At 45.3% G+C, this 20,500-nt stretch overlaps 1 protein-coding gene across 1 annotated transcript in view; it reads right to left on the bottom strand.

Annotated features, from left to right (window-relative positions):
• Positions 1 to 10,303: 10,303 nt before the first annotated feature.
• ntmt2 (N-terminal Xaa-Pro-Lys N-methyltransferase) overlaps positions 10,304 to 20,500 on the bottom strand; it is a 32,763-nt gene continuing 22,566 nt past the window's right edge. The window contains exons 3-4 of the mRNA XM_086115833.1: positions 16,071 to 16,323; positions 10,304 to 11,321 (exon numbers count right to left, since the gene is read on the bottom strand). Coding sequence (XP_085971959.1) covers positions 11,065 to 11,321; positions 16,071 to 16,323 — 510 coding nt within the window. The 3' untranslated portion in view covers positions 10,304 to 11,064. The remainder of the gene's footprint in view (positions 11,322 to 16,070; positions 16,324 to 20,500) is intronic.

Here is a 20,500-nt window from a genome sequence, read left to right on the forward strand (position 1 = left end):
GCTGTCTCCATCAGAATCAGAATTCAAATCATCTTTAGGCCAAGTATGGAGAACACAACAAGGAATTTGTCTCAGGTAGAACACGCTGCACTAGTATCATCATAAACAAGGACATGACAAATAAGTATGGAAGGACATTCCGCAATGTAAGTGAACCGTTGTGCGGTGGTACCTCCCAGCGACAACTGTGAGACAATGTGCAAAGTATCAAGCAGAGCTAAAGTGATAGTGGTAGAATAAAATACGATAACAGTTGTACAGTTGGTGCAGAAAATCATTGAACCATTTTAAAGTGACCAGTAGCAGTATATGTAGTCCAACAAGTGTGCAATTATGCAGATGTCCTTGAGCGCTTTAAAGTGTCTGGTGCTGTGGAATAGAGATCAGTGACAGTGACAGTGGAGCTACAATAACTATAGCAGGATACTGTTCCACAGGGTGTGCAAAATTGCAACGAGCCACTATCCAGGTAGATTTGGGTTACTGTTTAGGGAGTTAATGGCTAGAGGTAAGAAGCTGTTTAATTGTATGCTGGACTTGGTGTGCATGGATCTGTAGCGTCTGCCTGAGGGGAATAGCTGGACAAGGTGGTGGGCCGGGTGCGGGGGGTCCAGTCAGATTTTCCGTGCCCTTGTCTTGGTTCTTGCAGTGTGAAAAGTCCTCAAGAGTGGGTAGGGCGGTGCCAATGATTTTTTTCCCCCCGTCCTAACTGTCCGTTGAAGTCAGATTTTGTCCTTTTTTGTGGCTGCCCCAAACCAAATCGTGATGGAAGAACACAGATTTGATTCGATGACTGCCGTGTAAAACTGTCGTAGTACCTCCTGTGGCAGGCCATGCTTCCTCAGCAGCCTCAGGAAGTACAGGGTGTCCATAATGTCGCTTTACCATTTCAAAAAATGGTTAAAAATTCAATTGATTAGATATTTTATTCAGATTTCTTCTATTGTATTCAGCGTTTATGAAAGTTTTTTTAAACTTCTTTTAATACACTTCTACATGGGCACCATTAGTTGCATGAAGCACATCAAAACGGTACTCAATTTCTTGCCATGTTCGCTGTAGCATAGCCTCATCAATTGTGGCAATGGCATCAGTAATCCTTTGCTTTAGGTCAGTAATGTCCCTTATCTTTGTTTGATACACGATATCTTTAACATAGCCCCATAGAACGAAGTCCTGGGGAGTGATATCTGTTGAACGTGGCGGCCAAGGAATTGGCCCATCCCTTCTAATCCACCGGTCTAGAAATGTTTGATTGAGGAACCCACGAACATACAGCCCCCAATGTGGTGGTGCATCATCTTGCTGAAAAATGATGGTTGGTTGAAGGTCATTCAGTTGTAGTGCCACATATTCAGTTAAAAGGTCAAGGTAAACATTTGTAGAAATTGATGTCTCGTTGAAGAAAAATGTACCAATTATTCCATTGCACATGATCCCACACCACACATTCACCTTTGGGCTAAACTTTAATAAACACTGAAAACAATAGAACAAATCTGAATAAAATATCTAATCAATTGCATTTTTAATAATTTTTTGAAATGGTAAAGAGACTTTAAGGACACCCTGTACATCCTCTGCTGGGCCCTTTTCAGGATGGAGTTGGTGTTGACCTCCCACTTCATGTCCTGGGAGACTGTGATTCCCAGGAACTTGAAGGTCTCGACGGTTGACACAGGGCAGTTGGAAAGTGTGAGGGGCAGCTGTGGTGAAGGATGTTTCCTGAAGTCCACGATCATCTCTACCGTCTTGAGCGTGTTCTGTTCTAGGTTGTGTTGGCTGCACCAGCTGCACCAGAGCTCCAGCTGCTCCACTTGTTGTCGGTACGCAGACTCGTCGCCGTCTTTGATGAGACCGATGACCGTGGTGTCATCTGTGAACTTTAAGAGTTTGACAGCTGGGTGTGTTGAGGTGCAATCATTTGTGTAGAGGGAGAAGAGCAGTGGAGAGAGGATGCATCCCTGTGGGGCTCCACAGGGGCTGTGCTAGTGTTGCGCGTTGATGATGCTGTTCTTCCCAGTCTCACCTGTTGTGTCCGTCCCGTCAGCTGAGGATCCACTGGCAGATCGTAGGGGACACACCGAGCTGGAGAAGTTTGGCGGTGAGGAGTTCCGGGATGATGGTGTCGAACGCAGAGCTGAAATCCACAAACAGGATCCTTGCGTAGGTCTGTAGCGACGCTACTCGAGTGAAGCGCGACTCCGCAGTCAATAGTCCGCTGCTCTCTGCTGTGCGTGCGTCAGCGCGGACATGGACGCACGGACGCGTCTTTTGGTTCAACCAATCAGCGCTGATGCAACAGACGTTAGACATCAGAGAGCTTTGATCTACGACACCAGCTAAGCTAGCCTCGGCACGACAACAGCTAAGCGAGTGAGTTGAGACGACACGACGCTCGAGGTCGGATGGACACGCTCTTATTGATAATCTGTGTTTTTCCTTTTTTCTGTCAAATATATATATTTTTACAAACAAACGTCTTGTCCACAACGTCTTTTTTTCGCCACTGGGGTTAAGGTACCGTATTTATAAAGAGACCAAGAATCTCTTTAGGTCCCTGTGCTGTCAAGGTGCTCGAGGATGTAGTGCAGCCCTATGTTGACTGCATCCTCCACAGACCCATTTGCCCAGTAGGCAAACTGAAGAGGGTCCAGCAGGGGTCTGGCGATGTTCTTTAGGTAGTTCAGCACAAGGCTTTCAAAGGACTTCATGACCACAGACATCAGAGCGACGATGTTGCCAGTTTCTTTGGTACAGTTCTTCTTTGTGTTATCCATTTTCTTTGCTTTGAAATTATCCATAGCTTTATATATATATATATATAAAATTTAAGAAAATCCTCGTCTCACCCCTCGGGTGGTGTCCGTCCCTCATTCAGCTCGGGTCCTCTACCAGAGGCCAGGAAGCTTGAGGGTTCTGCGCAGTATCCTTGCTGTTCCCAGCACTGCACATTTCTGGACTGAGCTGTCCGATGTTGTTCCCGGGATCTGTTGCAACCACTCATCTAGTTTGGGGGTCACTGCCCTGAGTGCTCCGACCACCACAGGCACGACTGTCACCTTTACCTTCCAGGCTCTCTCCAGCTCCTCTCTGAGCCCTTGGTATTTCTCGAGTTTCTCGTGTTCCTTCTTTCTGATGTTTCCATCACTTGGGACCGCTACATCCACTACAACGGCGTTCCTCTGCCCTTTATCTATGATCACGATATCTGGTTGGTTCGCGATTAACATCTTGTCAGTCTGGATCTGGAAGTCCCACAGGATCTTCACTCTGTCATTCTCCACCACCTTCGGAGGTGTTTCCCATTTTGACCTTGGGGTTTCCAGTCCATACTCCGCACAGATGTTTCGGTAGACTATGCCAGCCACCTGGTTATGGCGTTCCATGTAGGCCTTCCCTGCCAGCATCTTACACCCTGCCGTTATGTGTTGGATCGTCTCAGGTGCCTCTTTGCACAACCTACACCTTGGGTCTTGTCTGGTGTGGTAAATCTGGGCCTCAATGGCTCTGGTGCTCAGGGCCTGCTCCTGTGCCTCTGTGCTGTCCTTCAGGCCAGCCCTCTCGAGCCACTGATAGGACTTCTTGAGATGAGCCACTTCAGTTATGGTCCGGTGCTACATCCCGTGTAGGGGCTTGTCCTCCCATGATGGTCCCTCTTCCAGCGCCTCATCCTCTGTTCCCCATTATCTGAGACATTCTCTGAGTACGTCATCCGTTGGAGCCTTCTCCTTGATGTATTCATGGAGCTTGGATGTTTCATCCTGGACAGTGGCTCTCACACTCACTAGTCCCCGGCCTCCTTCCTTTCGGCTTGCGTACAGTCTCAGGGTGCTGGATTTGGGATGGAACCCTCCATGCATGGTTAGGAGCTTTCGGGTCTTAACGTCCATGGTCTGAATCTCTTCCTTTGGCCACCTTATAATTCCTGCAGGGTATCTGATCACTGGCAGGGCATAGCTGTTTATTGTCCGGGTCTTATTCTTGCCATTGAGCTGGCTTCTTAGGACTTGCCTCAGTCGCTGGAGGTATTTGGCCGTAGCCGCTTTCCTTGTTGCCAGTTCGAGATTGCCATTGGCTTGTGGTATACCGAGGTACTTGTAGCTGTCCTCAATGTTGTTCCTTCAGGGAGTGAGACCCCTTCAGTGCGGACTACCTTTCCTCTCTTAGTCACCATCCGACTACATTTCTCAAGCCCGAATGACATCCTGATGTCGCTGCTGTCGATCCTGGTTGTGTGGATCAGGGAGTCTATGTCCCTTTCGCTCTTAGCATACAGCTTTATGTCATCCATGTAGAGGAGGTGACTGATCGTAGCTCCATTTCTGAGGCGGTATCCTGTCTTGGTGACTACTTGGCTTAGGGGGTTCAGTCTTATGCAGAACAGCAGTGCGGAGAGTGCATCACCTTGGTATATGCCACATTTGATGGACACTTGGGTAAGTGGCTCGCCATTGGCTTCAAGTGTGGTTTTCCACATCCTCATCGAGTTCGCAACGCAGGCTCTTAGGGTCCTGTTCACCTTATACAACTCCAAGCATTCAGTGATCCATGTATGTGGCATCGAGCATAGGCTTTCTTGTAATCAATCCAGGCTGTGCACAGGTTGGTATGCCGGGACCTGCAGTCATGTGTGACTGTTCTGTCAACCAGGAGCTGATGTTTGGCTCCTCTGGTATCTTTACCAATGCCCTTCTGTGCTTTGCTCATGTATTGATCCATGTGTCCACTTATTTTAGCCGCAATGATGCCTGGCATGAGCTTCCATGTTGTGGAGAGACAGGTTATTGGCCGATAGTTGGATGGGACTGCACCCTTTGAGGGATCCTTCATGATCAGGATCGTTCGCCCTTTGGTTAGCCATCCTGGGCGAGTCCCATCCCTCAGCAGCTGGTTCATTTGTGCTGCTAGGCGCTCATGGAGTGCTGTGAGTTTCTTTAGCCAGTAGGTGTGGACCATGTCCGGGCCTGGTGCTGTCCAGTTCTTTATATCTGAGACTCTTTCCTGTATGTCTGACACTGTTATGGAAACTGGGTTCTGTTCAGGGAGGTTGCTGTGCTCCTCTCACAGGGTCACCAGCCATTTTGCACTGCTGTTATGTGCAACCTCCTTCTCCCATATGCCTTTCCAGTACCTTTCAGTTTCCAGTCTTGGTGGGTCAGCTCTGCTGTTAGGACCCTGCCACTGAGCGTACACTTTTGCAGGTTGTGTCGCGAACAGCCTGTTTATTCGTCTGGCTTCATTCTCTTTCGTGTACCGCTTTAGGCGGCTGGACAAGGCTTGGAGCCTTTGTTTGGCAGTTTCGAGTGCTTCCGGTATGGTCATCTGGATGTACCTCTCGGGCCTCCGTCAATTGACTCACATCTTTCCGAGCCGCCTTGATCTTAGCCTCCAACCGTCTTTTCCACGGTGGGTAACGTATCTCATGGCTTCCATGGTTGCTCTTATAGCCAAGCATCTCAAGGATCACTGATGCTGAAGCGTATATCAGCTCATTGGTTTCCGTTACGGTAGGGATCGCCCTCAATGCTGCATTCACACTTTCCATGAAACTTTCAGGTCCAGCTTTCATTCTCACCATGATCTTAGCTTTCAGGTCAATTGCTGCCTCGCTCAGCATTTCATTCATTGGGGCTGGCCTCCCAATCTCATCATCTGCATTTATTGGGGCTTGCCTCCCAATCTCTGGTATGACCTCCTCCTCTGTTCTGGCAGCCTGGGGCCCTTCACCATGGAACCTGCGTTGTACCTCATCAATCTCATGTTGTGACAGCAGTTGCCGTTTGTGGATGTTGGAACACTGAGCTACTAGTTGTTTTGTGATCAACCGTGACTGTGGGTTTCGAAGTAACCATTTAGCCCACATTCTCTGCATGTAACCCCTCTGACTAGGGTTGCTTGAGTAGTAGCATTCCAACAGAGCCATGTTATCGCATCTCGCCCATCTCCGCTTTGTTCCAGTAGCCCATTTTTCATCAAGGTGCTCTGGTTCCCCAGCACCTGACACAGACCTTGTTTGGCCGGGCGATGTCTGAGCCGGCATGTCATTCGTTTTATTGTCGCTCATCATTGTATGAGGTAGGCATTAGCGTGAAGGATCTTGCCCAAGGACCCACACTGGATGGTGTTATGTGCTCATTTTTGCCCCAAGCAGGATTCGAACCACCGTCTCCCGTACGCCAAACCGATGCCTGACCAACTGAGCTATCCAGCTGGAGATGAATATATATATATATATATATATATATATATTTATATATTCCTAAATTCCTCGTCTCACCCCTCGGGTGGTGTGCGTCCTCCATTCAGCTCGGGTCCTCTACCAGGGGCCAGGAAGCATGAGGGTTATGCGCAATATCCTTGCTGTTTCCAGCACTGCGCTTTTCTGGACTGAGATATCCGATGTTGTTCCCGGGATCTGTTGCAGCCACTCATCTCGTTTGGGGGTCACTGCCCCGATTGCGCCGACCACCACGACTGTCACCTTTACCTTCCAGGCTTTCTCCAGCTCCTCTCTGAGCTATATACAGTGTGTATATATATATATATATATATATCGCTCACCTCTCGGTGAGCGATATATAACAGCGCTGTTATATATAACAAAACAGCGCTTGTTGTTTTGTTTCTGGTTTATTTATAGAGCAACGTAACATCCGCTGTGACGTGTGCCACGTTTGATATATATATATATATATGTACAGTCGTATTCGTAACGTCTCTGTTCTCGACCAAATCGGTTACTTTACTTTACTCAGGTCCTTCTTGCGCGGAAGTCTCTCTATGGTTTTGTGTGCACATCATTTCGGATGACTACACTTGGTTCGATGACAACACTGGAGACGTTTTATTTTCGGTGTGGTTGCTAGGTCGCTACCACTGCACCGCTGAACTCTCGACGTGCCTCAGCGCACCGTCGCTGTCAGACGAATACAGAGAAGCTCCACCCCCATTATTTATATGGACACGGAACACGGTAACCTTCCACACAAAATAGTTCCAAACAAGTAACAATCGTGTCAGTGGCATACATCGAATTCAACAGAATGCCTGCTCTTTAATCACCAGAGGCTCATCAACCTAGTCTCTTATTTCTCTCCCGAAACAGTGTCTTCTCCCACTTGGTGTACCTTAGCCTTCTCCGCTACGTACAATTTCTGTTCATAGCTTGTAATGGAGGCTCTCGCTGGCAATCCGTAGTGGAGTCGTTAGAGCAATGCGAATGATTTCAGCTTGAGTCGAGCTGTGGACAATGTTGACAGGCTTGCATGCAGTCGCCATACATTTAGCTGTGGCTTCAGCAAATTTGTTCTTCGTCGTGTTATCCATTTTCTTCGCTTTGAAATGATCCATAGCTGTCTGTCTGAGATGAGGGGGCGGAGACCTCACGTCAGCTGTGTGCTTGGCCATTAAGTGGTATTTCAGACTCGACGTGCTGTGATGATAGCTCAGTTTACGACTGCAAAACATACAGGTAACTTTGGTCTTGTCAGTGGAACAATCTGGCAACTTTTTTAAAGTAAACTTTCCATTCATAAACTCTTAAAGTATCCGTTTTCGGTGTCTCGCGCTGCCGTGGCTGGCAAAACAAACGTGCGTGGACCTGTGCAGCGCGCTTGTTTTTTTTCTGGTTTAGTTATAGAGCAACGTAACATCCGCTGTGACGTGTGCCGCGTTAATCTCGTGAGAAAAAAATGAATCCTGTTAAAATTCATTTAAATTAATGCCAATAAAAACGCGCTAAACTGACAGCTCTAATATATATATATATGTATATATATATTTATCTGCACTTGCGCCGCCAGAACAGGTTGGCAGCCGCAACACTTGTGCCGCCGGAACGGGATGGCAGCAGCAACACTTGCGCCACTGGAATGGGATGGCAGCCGCAACTCTTGCGCCGCCGGAACAGGGTGGCAGATGCAACACTTGCACTGCCAAACAGGGTGGCAGCCGCAACACTTGCATCACCAGAATGGGCTGGCACTTGCAGCACTTGCGCCGCCGGAGCGAGGATGGGTGACAGTGGGACCAGGCCTCTGAACCTGCGGCGTCCTTTTGATGGTTGGGCCATTTCTGCCACGTTAGCGAGGTGGTAGGTCGAGGACCCCAAAAAGCAGAGAGGCAGGGAGGAGCAGGGTCTACTTAAAATGTTTTTAACAAAAATACAACCACCAAGCAGATACAAACAGTGACAAAGAATGACCCAACATTGACTGGTCGGGCAGGGAATCCTTTTTATAAAACACTGTTGGTCACAAACAGAACCACCTGAACAGAGACAGAGAGAGAGAGAGAGAGAGAGAGAGAGAGAGTTGAGACAGAAACTTTCTTCAATAAATGAGACTTGTTCAAACATTGTTCTGGACTCAAAATAGTTAAAAATAAAAATACCTTCTTTAGAAGCTTTATTTGTCATTGACCCAGGTACAAATGATTATGGTAACCCAACTTTAACATTTCCTCACAACTTTGCTGGAAACAGACACTTTAATTACCCTTTCAATGTTGGTCGCTGGACGGCATGGCACATCTGCCTCACAGTTCTGAGGTTGTGTGAACACTCTGGATTTCTTGTGTGGAGCTTCAGTGTTCTCTCCATGTAATCCACTTTTCTCCCAAGTTTCAAAAACAAGCAAATTAAAATGATCTGTTAGAGTCAATGGTTGTTGGTTGTTTATTGGTGCCTTATGATTGGCTGGCAACCAATTCACGCTATACCCCGCCTCTCACCTAAAGTCAGTCGAGATGGGATTCAGTATACCCTCGACTCTTGTGAGAATAAGCAGTAAAAGAGAATGAATGGATGGATGAATGGATGGATGGATGTTGGTAGCATCCCTTAGTACAGAGGTGGGCAAACTACGGCCGGCGGGCCAGATCCGCCCGCTGGTCTTTTTATTCCGGCCTGCTGAAGGTTGGTACAGTACACAATTAAGGTTCAATGGAAATGATTGCATTCATTTCATTTGGATTTGTAATGTCAGGCATTTCAACGCCAGGTGGCGCAGTTACTTGAAGTTGCAGAGCAAAGGGAGGGAGGGGGAGACGATACGGAAGCCACTAACTCAAGTAACTCCCTCTTGATATGACGGAATAAGTGTGTCCGCGCCGCTATTTTCTATCGTTGGATCCAAAACGGCGACATGCAAGTGACTCTTTTTTGCAGTGAGTTTTACTGGAATTGCAAACATTTTTACATCCTGTGGATCATGGCATCCAAACGTAGAGGAACAGTAATGGCCGCGGAAGAGAAAGTGAAGTGTATCTGATTAAACAAAGCAGGTTTCAAAGTACGAAACATTCAGGAGACACTTGGAGTCTGAAAGACTCAAATCTACAAGACTTTGAAAAACAAGGAAGCAATTCTTGCTCAGTCCGATTCTGGCAGTTTCCATGCTCAGAGTGAATTGCTTGCGGCTCAACGGACAGTCGAGTAAATAAACGTTTCCTGGAATGGTTTGACTGTTATCGTGCAAAAAACTTTACGCAAACTGGGCCGCGAATAAGAGAGCAATCGGATTCCATAGTGCTATGGGCATCGAAGACTTCGAAGCGTCCTGTGGCTGGGTTCAAAAGTTCATTCCACGACATCAACTGAGCAACACTGTCTTGTGTGGTGATCAAGGGGAGATCAAGTTCAAGACAGTGAGTGAGTGGAAAGAAAGCAACCACGTCTTTTACTCATCTCATTTTGTTGCAAATACTGTAGTCTTAACTTTGTTATATTTTGTCATATACCTTTACTGTATGCTGAAGTATTTGGGCAATATATTGTTGCACTTTGTTGCTTGTGTTGTCACACATGTACAGTATGTTGTTAACTTACTTGGACGTTCATACAGGACATATACCATAGTTGTTTCACTGCTCTCATTAAAGAAAAGTATGGTAATACTTTAATGCTTTTGTGCTGTTGATGTTTGGTATGGACTGTCAACATATACAGTTTTTTGTATGTACCGTATCTTGTGCTGACCCTGCCCACCTGTCAAATTTCAAAATCAATGTGGCCCCCGAGCCAAAAAGTTTGCCCATCCCCTGCCTTAGTACGTTGAAAGGTTCTCTCGAGGGGTGTGGCAAAAAGTGACTTGAATCTGAAACTTTTACATTTTATTTGAAAGATGCAAGTGTATCACATGAAACTAGATCTTGTACATACGATTGAATAATTATTAAAAAAAAATTGATTCTTGTAATGACTCTTCTATTGAATAAATGAGTAATCCGGAATCGAGAATCATGTGAATCACTTTTTGAACCATCCTTAATTCATATTGCACCCCATGTATCATGTGTCAATATTCATATCAAATCGTGTTTTATTGGAGAGATTATTACCCCGAGTACTCCACAAATCAGTTACTATTTTTAATTTAATAATTTATACTTTTTGGGAAAGATTAATAATGAAACAACATATATTTAAATGATGAAATATCCATCCAGCTGTAGCCTATCCCAGTTAATACAGTTAGGACAGAAGGAATTACATTCCGTGCTAATTTCCAGTCAGTCAGAGGGCAATTCGGCAATGGCCAGGTATTGAGTCCAGGACGGTTGTGTGAAAGCCATCTATTTGATCAAGTATACTGTCAATGACTGTGAGGAATTTAGCAATTATCAATCGAAGTATATGACACGTGGAAAAAAAATCATTTGTTTGGTGTCTCTTCCTTTAGGTTCATCCACCTGTCCAAATTCTACTGACCCTCTATCACCCATCCATATTCAACGTGGCTTATCCTGAACAGGTTCGCGGGGGGTGCTGGAACGTATGCCAGCTGACTTTGAGTGGAAGGAAAACTACCCCCTGAACGGGTCACCAGTCAGCCGCAGGGAACACATAGAGAAAAACAACCATTCACACCCACATCCTCACCGTCACTGAGTGGGAACCGATCCCTCGCTGCCCACAGGCTAGTGTATCATGACACCATCAGCAACCTTGACACTGCACCACAAAGTTTAAAAAAAAGAAAAGAAAAAAAAAAGGAAATCTATCACCCAAAAGTACTGTCTAATCAATCTGTCTCATCAAATAAATGGCCCGTTTGCCAAATTCTATTTCATTGCAATCATCCATACAGGCATCATGACCTCTGGGAAGCCCTCCTGCCGTTCAACAGCCAAGATCTCGAGGCCAGCCTTGCAAATAATGGTCTTCATGATATCCAGGTGTCGACTTATGCTGCTGTCAATGGTGTCCAGCTTACATCCCTGTCGTGCCATATTGTCTTTTATAATAATGACACCATTTAAACGCAAACTCTTCTTACAGCGAATAAGGAAATTCATCAGGTCTTTGTCTGTCAGGTGGCCTACAGAGAAACAAATAAAACAGATAGCAATAAAGACATTACTTTTCTGGACACTTAAGGACATATTCTGCCATTGACACTTAAGTCAAATCTTTATGCATGTTCCTGTGCACTTTCTAGTCGCAACGATTGTTACACACCCATCATGTGACACACCCACCACGTCTAACCTGGATACATGTGCGTAACAACCAAGGAGTAATTTGGTGACATCTGAGGGTGGCCCTAATTTCACGGGACATGAGAGTTTCATTTAGTTTGAAAATATGTCACACTTTGATTGTGAAATGAAATTGCATCTTCAATCCGGATTGGAGGTCATCGCGTGTGACTTGTGCGCATCTTGAAGGAGCCTGTGTTTTTACTTTTATTTTTAATAATTCCAAGAAAAGCAATATAATCCTATCCGTCATCATAACGTAGTAATGATACACATCCAGCTGTTGGGCTGTCAGTGAGCATATGTAGGACAGGTGCCTCCTCGCTACGTCAGCATGTCAGGACGAATTAGTCGAGTCGGCAGGTGACAGTCATGACTTGCTGTCAGCTGCTGCAAAATGAGTCACATCATGAAATATGACGCTAGACCTGAGTACCCCCGCCACAGTGCGGAGGCTGCGCTTAAGTACACGGGAGAATGCATACACTGACAGATTTGTCAGCGTCACACTCATGTCTGGTGTGTGTGTGTGTGTGTGTGTATGTATATATATATATATATATATAGAGAGAGAGAGAGAGAGAGAGAGAGAGATACAGGGTCAGGCAAAATGATCTGACACGTTTGTAGGTTAAATAAAAGGCAAATAAATTAAAGAAACAAAAAAAGTGTTTTTATTTTTGAAAAGTACCATTGTACATGAAACGGCGGGTATTTTTTTTTTTTTTTTTTGCCTTGCATCCTGCCCTGCTCATGGAAACGTGTGTCGCAGGCTATGACGCAAATCTTCGTTGACAGAAACATTGAAATGTAATATTTATTCTACACATTTTTACAGCATTGGGACACATTTAGAATGTTTGTGTCATGTTTTTAGTCCTGCAGAAACCATATTTAAAACAAAAAAATTAATTTCCCTCCCACATCTTTTTCCATTTTCAAACATTTTATAAAGCTCCAGGGAGCCACGAGATGGCACTAAAGAGCCACATGCGGCTCGAGAGACACGTTTCGCCGACCCCCGGTCAAAGTTGTATAGAGCACGCCCCATGACCATTGTGAGGATAAAGCGGATCAGAAAATGGATGGATGGATTTTGATTTTCTCTCAAACCCCAGAAGAACATGTCCAGCATGATAGATTAGTCCTGGAGCACCCCCTAGAAAACAAACTCTTTGTCAAAGCAGAAAAATGCATGTTTGATGTTCCCTCTATTAGTTTTTTGAGCTACATGCTCGCTCAGGGTCAGCTGTTCATTGTCCTCCCCAGAGAGAAACTATGATGTCGACAACCGCGAATTGTTGGCTGTGGTCGCTCTGCTTCCGGAGTGGAGAGAGATATTGCTGGGAGGGACCTGAGATCCCCCTTTCTGGTATTAAAACTCACATATCTGCAATCTGCCAAGCACCTAAATTCTCATCCGGCTCGTTGGGCCTTATTCCTAGGGCTCGCTCCTACCATCCCGGCTCCCGTAGTTTTAAATCTGATGCTCTCCCTCGTATGCATAATCCATCTTCAAAGAGGCAAGATTCTTAGACAAACCTCGCCTCTTCATGCTTCATCGGGCCGGCAATGTGTGACATTGAGCGGGCAGTTCTGGAGGCATGACAGCAAGCAAATCCTGGCTTGGGCCCTTCATCCCAGATTCCGTCCGCTCTAAAATCCTGCAATCAGGGATGAGATTTTTCCCCTTTTTGGCGGAATTCCGCTTTTTTCCAGTCAAAATGGACCTTTTTTATATTGTTCCAAATCCTTTGAGAAAATTTTAGAGGGGCGGGGGTAGGGTCTGGTGTTATTTCTGGGCTGCCGGACTGAGTTGTCAGACTCGGGACTCATAATGTTTACAAATAAAGTTTGCAAGCATCCATTTTGAATATTGTTTTTTCTCGCGAAGCGTTAGTTTGTCGTTACTTCGTATATGGGCTAAAACCAATGTCTTACTTGTTGTGATTGGTCGCTATATTGGCAAATGCAGAATCACAACCAATCCGTGTTCGCCTTCCTAAACCCCTTTCCCGCGAATTCTGAATGGTTTTGCACAAGGGCTGTAGTGTATTGAAATTACTCGTGTATGTAGTCTGTATGAAACAAATGCCGAATGTTATTGAGACTCGTGACGAACCTAACGTGCGACAGATAGATGCGGATCTGAAAAACAAGTTTTGATCGGACTGGTTGGATAGAAAGCTGACCGTGTCCCCAGTAGGAACCAGTAAAGAGGAACCATTGTCTGTGCTTGTGTCGGATTTCGTGAAAAAGCTCGATGTCGCTGGTAAAGCTCTGTGTACAGTTTGTAAAAATGTCATTCTATTCGGATAGAGAGGATGGAAAGATTTACAGAGTGAAGTCTGTATTCTGCTCATATTTAGTCATGCTGTATAACCTTCCCATGCCCACAGCGTAGCTTGGCGTCCTTGTAACAACCATCTCCTAGAAATGGAATACTCTTGTATTATTCCTCTCTTCTTAGTTAGGTTTGATGGTTACGGTGTTATTCGTCTCTGTTAGTTGTGTTTGTTCAGACACTTGAAAGAAACAATGTAGAATGCTGTTGAAGGTATTTCCTGCTCACTGTGTTTACAATCACCTTTAGTGCCCCTCGACCCCCACCACTTTTAGGGCCTCCCTCCACAGGACATGTTTAACATCAAAAGAGGAACTATTATCTCAAGTATCTGTGTTCCTGCCATCACACCAAATGGTGGGTAGTGGTGGTCTGGTCTCACCTCACCACTCCCAGCTTCTTCCAGCCACACCGGGTCAGATGACATGTTACTTTCTTTGTTTCTGGGATTCGCATGAGAGGGGTACCTCCCCGCCTCTCATTATCATATTGTCTCTATATAATCTCATGAATGTGTTTCTTTTATGCTTCCTGATTCAAATCTGGACCCCTCAGGAGCCCGAATCGATTTGTAAACCGCAGGAAAATAAAGTAAACCGTTTGAAGGAACTGTTCATCGCCTCCAGCCTGTATTTGGAGTACCAACATTCTCCTCGTCCAAAATTCAATGAACATGCGGGGAAGAGGAGGCCACTCTTCCCCCAACAAGAGTCACACAACCTCGGTGAAACACCGAAAACAGACATTTCTACTGAAAAGTAACTTTATAGAATAAAATGCATTCATAACCCATATATAGGAAACAGTTTGGGACTTCACTATCACTGTATGAGGTAAGAATCAACAGGTTTTTATCACATATACACAACATTTCATGAATACAAGTAATGAACAAATCTTAAATATGGCAGGGAATGTTTCCTTTTTTAGTTTTGATTTTAAGCAGCAAATTTGAAGTTACATGTTGGTGCTCACCAGGAATGCATAAGCAGAATTGCACAAAGGCCTATGTGAAATTTTCACTTGAAAGAATAGTGAACAATCTTAGGATTTGTTTTTCCTGTGAAAGATTCAAGTAGTGTGTACATTGAATACACTTAATCTTTAGCATGTTTAGTATAAAGTGCCAATTTTGTAAGCAAATAGGGAATGGTATTTCAACAAAAATTGTAAAATTTTGTTGATAAAATTAATGGTTTTAAGGCTTTAAAATCTCTAAAATACATAAGCTAATGTATGTACTCCGAATAAACTTCAACTTTAGTATGAAGTGTCAATTTTATATGCAACTAGAGCAGGGGTGCCCATTACGTTGATCGCGATCGACCAGTAGATCAAGGACTGGTCCCAAGTCGATCTGAGGGGTGTAGAGGGAAAAAAAACCATTTGTGTCTCTGTGCATGTTAGTAATATATTTTTTGTGTTAATGCACACTGCACCCTAATCATTCAATCAGTCTCACTTTCACAAAAAGTATTTAAAAAAGAAAAGAAAATAAAGCAGGTCATCTTTAACCTATGGTGATGTGTGACTGCGTCACCGGAAGTTGTTAGCGCTCAGCAGTCTGCAGTTGCAGCTTGTGATCAGAGTTGTAGCGCTATATCTTTTACCGTTATCATTATTGTCATTCAGAGTTTGTTTTGTACAATTCACCGAGTGGACGGGCAAAGAATGGGAATCTGGAGGGCCGAGAGAAGCATTTTAAAACGGTACGCATGAGCTACGATCATTAACAGGCTGCCTAAGTGCGTTGCATGCCTCAGTGTCAGGCTATTGCTCATCATGGCATGTGTGTGTACGTGTGTGCGTATACGCGGTAACGGGTCGATCGCGGCAGGTTGGTTGATCGAAAAGTAGATCTTCGGTCAAAAAAGTTTGGGCACCCCTGAACAAGAGGATGGTATTTCAACAAAAAATGTAACATTTTATTGATAAAATTAATGGTTTTAAGGCTTTAAAATCTCTAAAACCCATTAGCTTCTGGGGGATTTGCCCCCTGGGCCTCACTGGGGGCCTGTGGCCCCCAGACCCCCAGCTGATTTTCAGATTTTTTTCATCACTAGCAACTCTCATCTCTGTGGAGGGTGCAAAACTGGGACATCAAGTATCACCACTGAGCCCTCTGAAGGAGGCTGAAATCCCCTAAACATGGACAATGGATGGTGCCCACCAGATGACCAAAAAGCAAAAAAAATGATGCTCATTCAAAGGACTGCAGCATTTTAATCCTAATAACTCTACTTACATGCCACCCACTGCATCCAGATGACATCATACTTGTTTTTTGGCGGTGTAAATTCTTGTAGGTTATAGCAGTAGTAGGTCTCAATTCGGTCTGCATGATCACCCAGGTAATCCTCATGTGCATGGAGAAGGAAGTGCTCCATCATGTCTGCCATCTCCATTTTCTCAAACACCGGGAGGAGAACTCCTTTGGTCACACGACCAATACCGGAGCCACAGTCCAGAGCACAGTGAGTGCCAGCCTTTCCAGGGCCCTTAAGATGAAAAAAATGAAACATACTGTCAGAATAAAATAAAAATTTTTTAAAGTTTAATATAATACATTAAGATGATTTAGAAACACATTTTTGATGTACAATAAATGCCCCTCCATTTAGGAGTTTATATTCCAAACCACTCTCTCGTAGTAAACACTTCCTTGTAAACAATCCCATCTTTTCCAAACCAACAAGCTTAACTTATCCATTCAACCATCCATCCATTATTTGCTCCGCTTATCCACACAAGAGTCGCGGGAGTAATGGAGCCTGTCCCAGTTGTCTTGGGCATTATACGGGGCACACGCTGAACTGGTTGCCAGCCAATGGCAGGGCACACATAGATAAACAACTGTTCATGCTCACAATCACACCTAGGGACAAATTTAGAGCAGGGGTGCTCAACCATTTTAAGATATCCTTTATTTGTCCCGCAATGGGGAAATTTACAGTCAGAGTTCAGAAAGGAAACCACAAGATAGGGAGAGGGGGAAAAAAACCACGCTCGAACTATCCTCTTCTGAGGATAATTTAAGTCCAAGATAAAAAAAGACCCTAGCACATAAGTAAGCATATGACAGTTACAACAAGTCACAAGACATAACATGTAATGAGGGGGAGGATGGATGGGAAGGGGGAGGGGGGAGTGACCGCGACGCGGCCCGACCGACCAGCTGCACGGTCTGCCGTGCGCTCTGCAAATCATTCCAGATCGCGGGGGAAAAAGAGAGGTGATGATGAGGATGTGCATGTGCGTGTGATTGTCTGGTTGTGTATGCGTGAACAGGCCGCAGCTGCTTCGTCAAGGTCTGCTCATGAAGACAGTCCTGGCTTATCAGTCCATGGCCGAGAAGGAGGGGGTGATGGTGGGGGCACTAGCTTCCGTCCATACCTTCCATCCAGGGGAAAGGGGTCCGAATAGCGTTGTTTGTTTTGGAGGGACAGCCGCCAACAATTTCAGGTGGCCTTGAGTCCGTGGTTGTATCCCTTCACTGGCGCCGATCAGCCAAATCCTCAATTCCTTTTCGAAGCGAGAATTCCACTTCTCCCTGTTGTTGTCGATCGTACGGAGACACTCCAGAACCGCAATTGCGGTTGAGCTCAGTCACCGCTTGAGTCTGAGTGTTGGACATTTGCTCTAAACCATCGAGAATGACCGGCAGCTTCTTCACTTCCAATAAAGTTGCTCCCGTCGGTTGGATTTTGCGATAGAACAGGAAACTGCTAACACCAAACTGCAGCATACCTGCTATCAGAAGGCCGATAAAGTAAATGTCTTTCTCCTCCTCAACGGACAGTATTGACAGGCACACCATTCTCCGCTTCCTCCATGGATCTAGGGTGTGCCCAGCAGCAAATGTCCCGAGGGGCAAGCAGGCTCCCCACTGCCTGCTCTTCTCGTCGAGAAAAATCTTGTCGATTGCATCAAGAGACCAGCCAACCAATTCCATGGTTTGTTTTTTAGGATGAAAAAATACGGCGGAGGCTAGGAAAAGACAGCACAAGGACAGCACATAGACTGAACTTAGAGTGTTCAATCGACTAACCATGCATGTTTTTTGAATGGGGAAAGAACGCACACTATTCCAGAGGGAGTTAAATGCAAATGGAGCCGTGTGTAGAAGCACAAGGACACAGAGTGAAGCTCGAACGTCATTGATGGCCAGCACTGAGGAAAGTATGTGGGAGATGAAACGAGCAACAACTGCAGGCAAAAACTTGGGCATGGGAAGAGTTCGGTGAGGCCATGGAAGCCGACTTCCGGACGGCTTTGAGGAAATTCTGGTCCACCATCCGACGTCTCCGGAGGGGGAAACAGTGCACCACTAACACTGTGTACAGTGGGGATGGGGCGCTGCTGACCTCAACTTGAGACGTTGTAAGTCGGTGGGCAGAGTACTTCGAAGACCTCCTCAACTCCACCAACACGCCTTCCTTGGAGGAAGCAGAGCCTGGGGACTCTGAGGTGGGCTCTCCTATCTCTGTGGTTGAAGTCACAGATGTGGTTAAAAAGCTCCTCGGTGGCAAGGCCCCGGGGGTGGATGAGATCCGCCCGGAGTTCCTCAAGGCTCTGGATGTTGTGGGGCTGTCCTGGTTGACACGCCTCTGCAACATCGCGTGGTCAACAGGGAGAGTGCCTCTGGATTGGCAGACCGGGGTGGTAGTCCCTCTTTTTAAAAAGGGGGACCGGAGGGTGTGTTCCAACTACAGAGGGATCACACTCCTCAGCCTCCCTGGTAAGGTCTATTCAGGGGTGCTGGAGAGGAGGGTCCGTCAGGAAGTCGAGCCTCAGATTGAGGAGGAGCAGTGTGGTTTTTGTCCCGGCCGTGGAACAGTGGACCAGCTCTACACCCTTAGCAGGGTCCTCGAGGGTATGTGGGAATTCGCCCAACCAGTCTACATGTGTTTTGTGGACTTGGAGAAGGCGTTTGACCGTGTCCCTCGGGGAGTTCTGTGGGGGGTGCTTCGTGGGTATGGGGTACCGAACCCCCTGATACGGGCTGTTCGGTCACTATACCACCGATGTCAGAGTTTGGTTCACATTGCCGGCAGTAAGCAGGGATGAGATTTTTCCTCGTTTTGGCGGAATTCCGCTTTTTTTCCCAGTCAAAATGGACCTATTTTATATTGTTCCAAATCCGTAAAAGAAATTCTGGGGCGGGGGGGGGGTGGGTCCGGACTTGTCTTCGGCAGCTTCGGAGCTCGTAATGTTTACAAGTAACGTTTGCAGGCTACCATTTTGAATCCCGTTTTTTATCGCGAAGCGTTGGTTTGTCGTTATTTCATATACGGGGCTAAAACCAATGTCTTACTTGTTGTAATTGGTCGCTCTATCGGCAAATGAGGAGTGGCAACCAATCCGTGTGCGCCTTCCTAAACCGCTTTCCCGCGAATCCTGATTGGCTTTGCAGAGGGATGTCGTCTGTATTAAACAAAATGCTGAATGTTATTGAGACTCGTGATGAAGCGAAAGTGCGTCAGATAGATGTGGATGTCAAAAACAAATTTTGATGGGACTGGTTGGATCGGAAGGTGACGGTGTCTCCGGTAGGAACCAGTAAAGAAGAGCCATTGTCTGTGCTTGTGTCGGATTTCGTCCAAAAGCTCGATGTCGCTGGTAAAGCTATGTGTACCGTGTGCGACGATACCATTCTATACGGATCGAGAGGATGGATAGCTTTACAAAGTCACGCAACCTCGGTGAAACACCGAAAAAAGACATTTCTCTTGAAAAGTAATTACTCAATCACAAGCGCTTATCGACAGCCTGGTCGAACTGCCGCTTTCGGCGCCGGCGGCACACCTCCCAGCACTGACAAGACCACAGCCGCGCCTGCGGTGGCGACAACTTCCGCAGCGAAATCGCTGCCAGGCATTCCGATATTAGATATAATGTCCCATCAGCAGGTAAACCTATGATTTTCTTTATTTACAATTTAATTTGAATCTGCTGATAAAGATTTACTTAGATTGATAATGTATGTGCATGAACTAGCATGTGCATGAACCAGCATATCAGAAATATGCTATATATATATATATATATATACCTGTATATTTATAAAGTGGGAAGGCAATTACTCGGCAAAAGCTCCAGGTTAGGCCGGCGTAAGGTGACACTGCCCAATTTTTTTTCAACAGGTGGATGACTACTTTTTTAAAATGCAGTGAGGAATTCACCTCCTTTTCATAATATCCTTGACCTTCTTTGGAGTCTATATGAGGATATTCACAACTTGAAAGACAGGAGCAAACACACATGCCAAATAATGAATATGAAGAATTTATTGATCCTTTTAAGATGCATATTTTAATATATAGATTTGTTTATAACAGCAGATTTTCAACAGGATTTGCAAAACTTCAGGAACAACTTGCATGAGTGTAAGGAATGTATAGTATAGCTGTTAGTTTGGTGGTGGTAATTTTATTCATAATGGACATGTTCAATTAATGGCTTCTGTGGTAGAAAATATAGATGGGTGGTGCTGAATTTTTCATATTAATATAAATATTTATAAAAGGATAGTACAAAATGTACAGGTATGCAATCCATATGTAATATTAAATAGCACATGATGATATTTGAATATTTTACCAGCGCTTTAATGATTACTGTTGTAATAGATGTATATATCTTATATTCACATTCACAAAGACACTTATTGAAATG

This window comes from Hippocampus guttulatus, chromosome 7 (genome assembly GCF_054856545.1).
Source record: "Hippocampus guttulatus isolate MCC_2025c chromosome 7, RoL_Hgut_1.0, whole genome shotgun sequence".
Taxonomy (NCBI): domain Eukaryota; kingdom Metazoa; phylum Chordata; class Actinopteri; order Syngnathiformes; family Syngnathidae; genus Hippocampus; species Hippocampus guttulatus.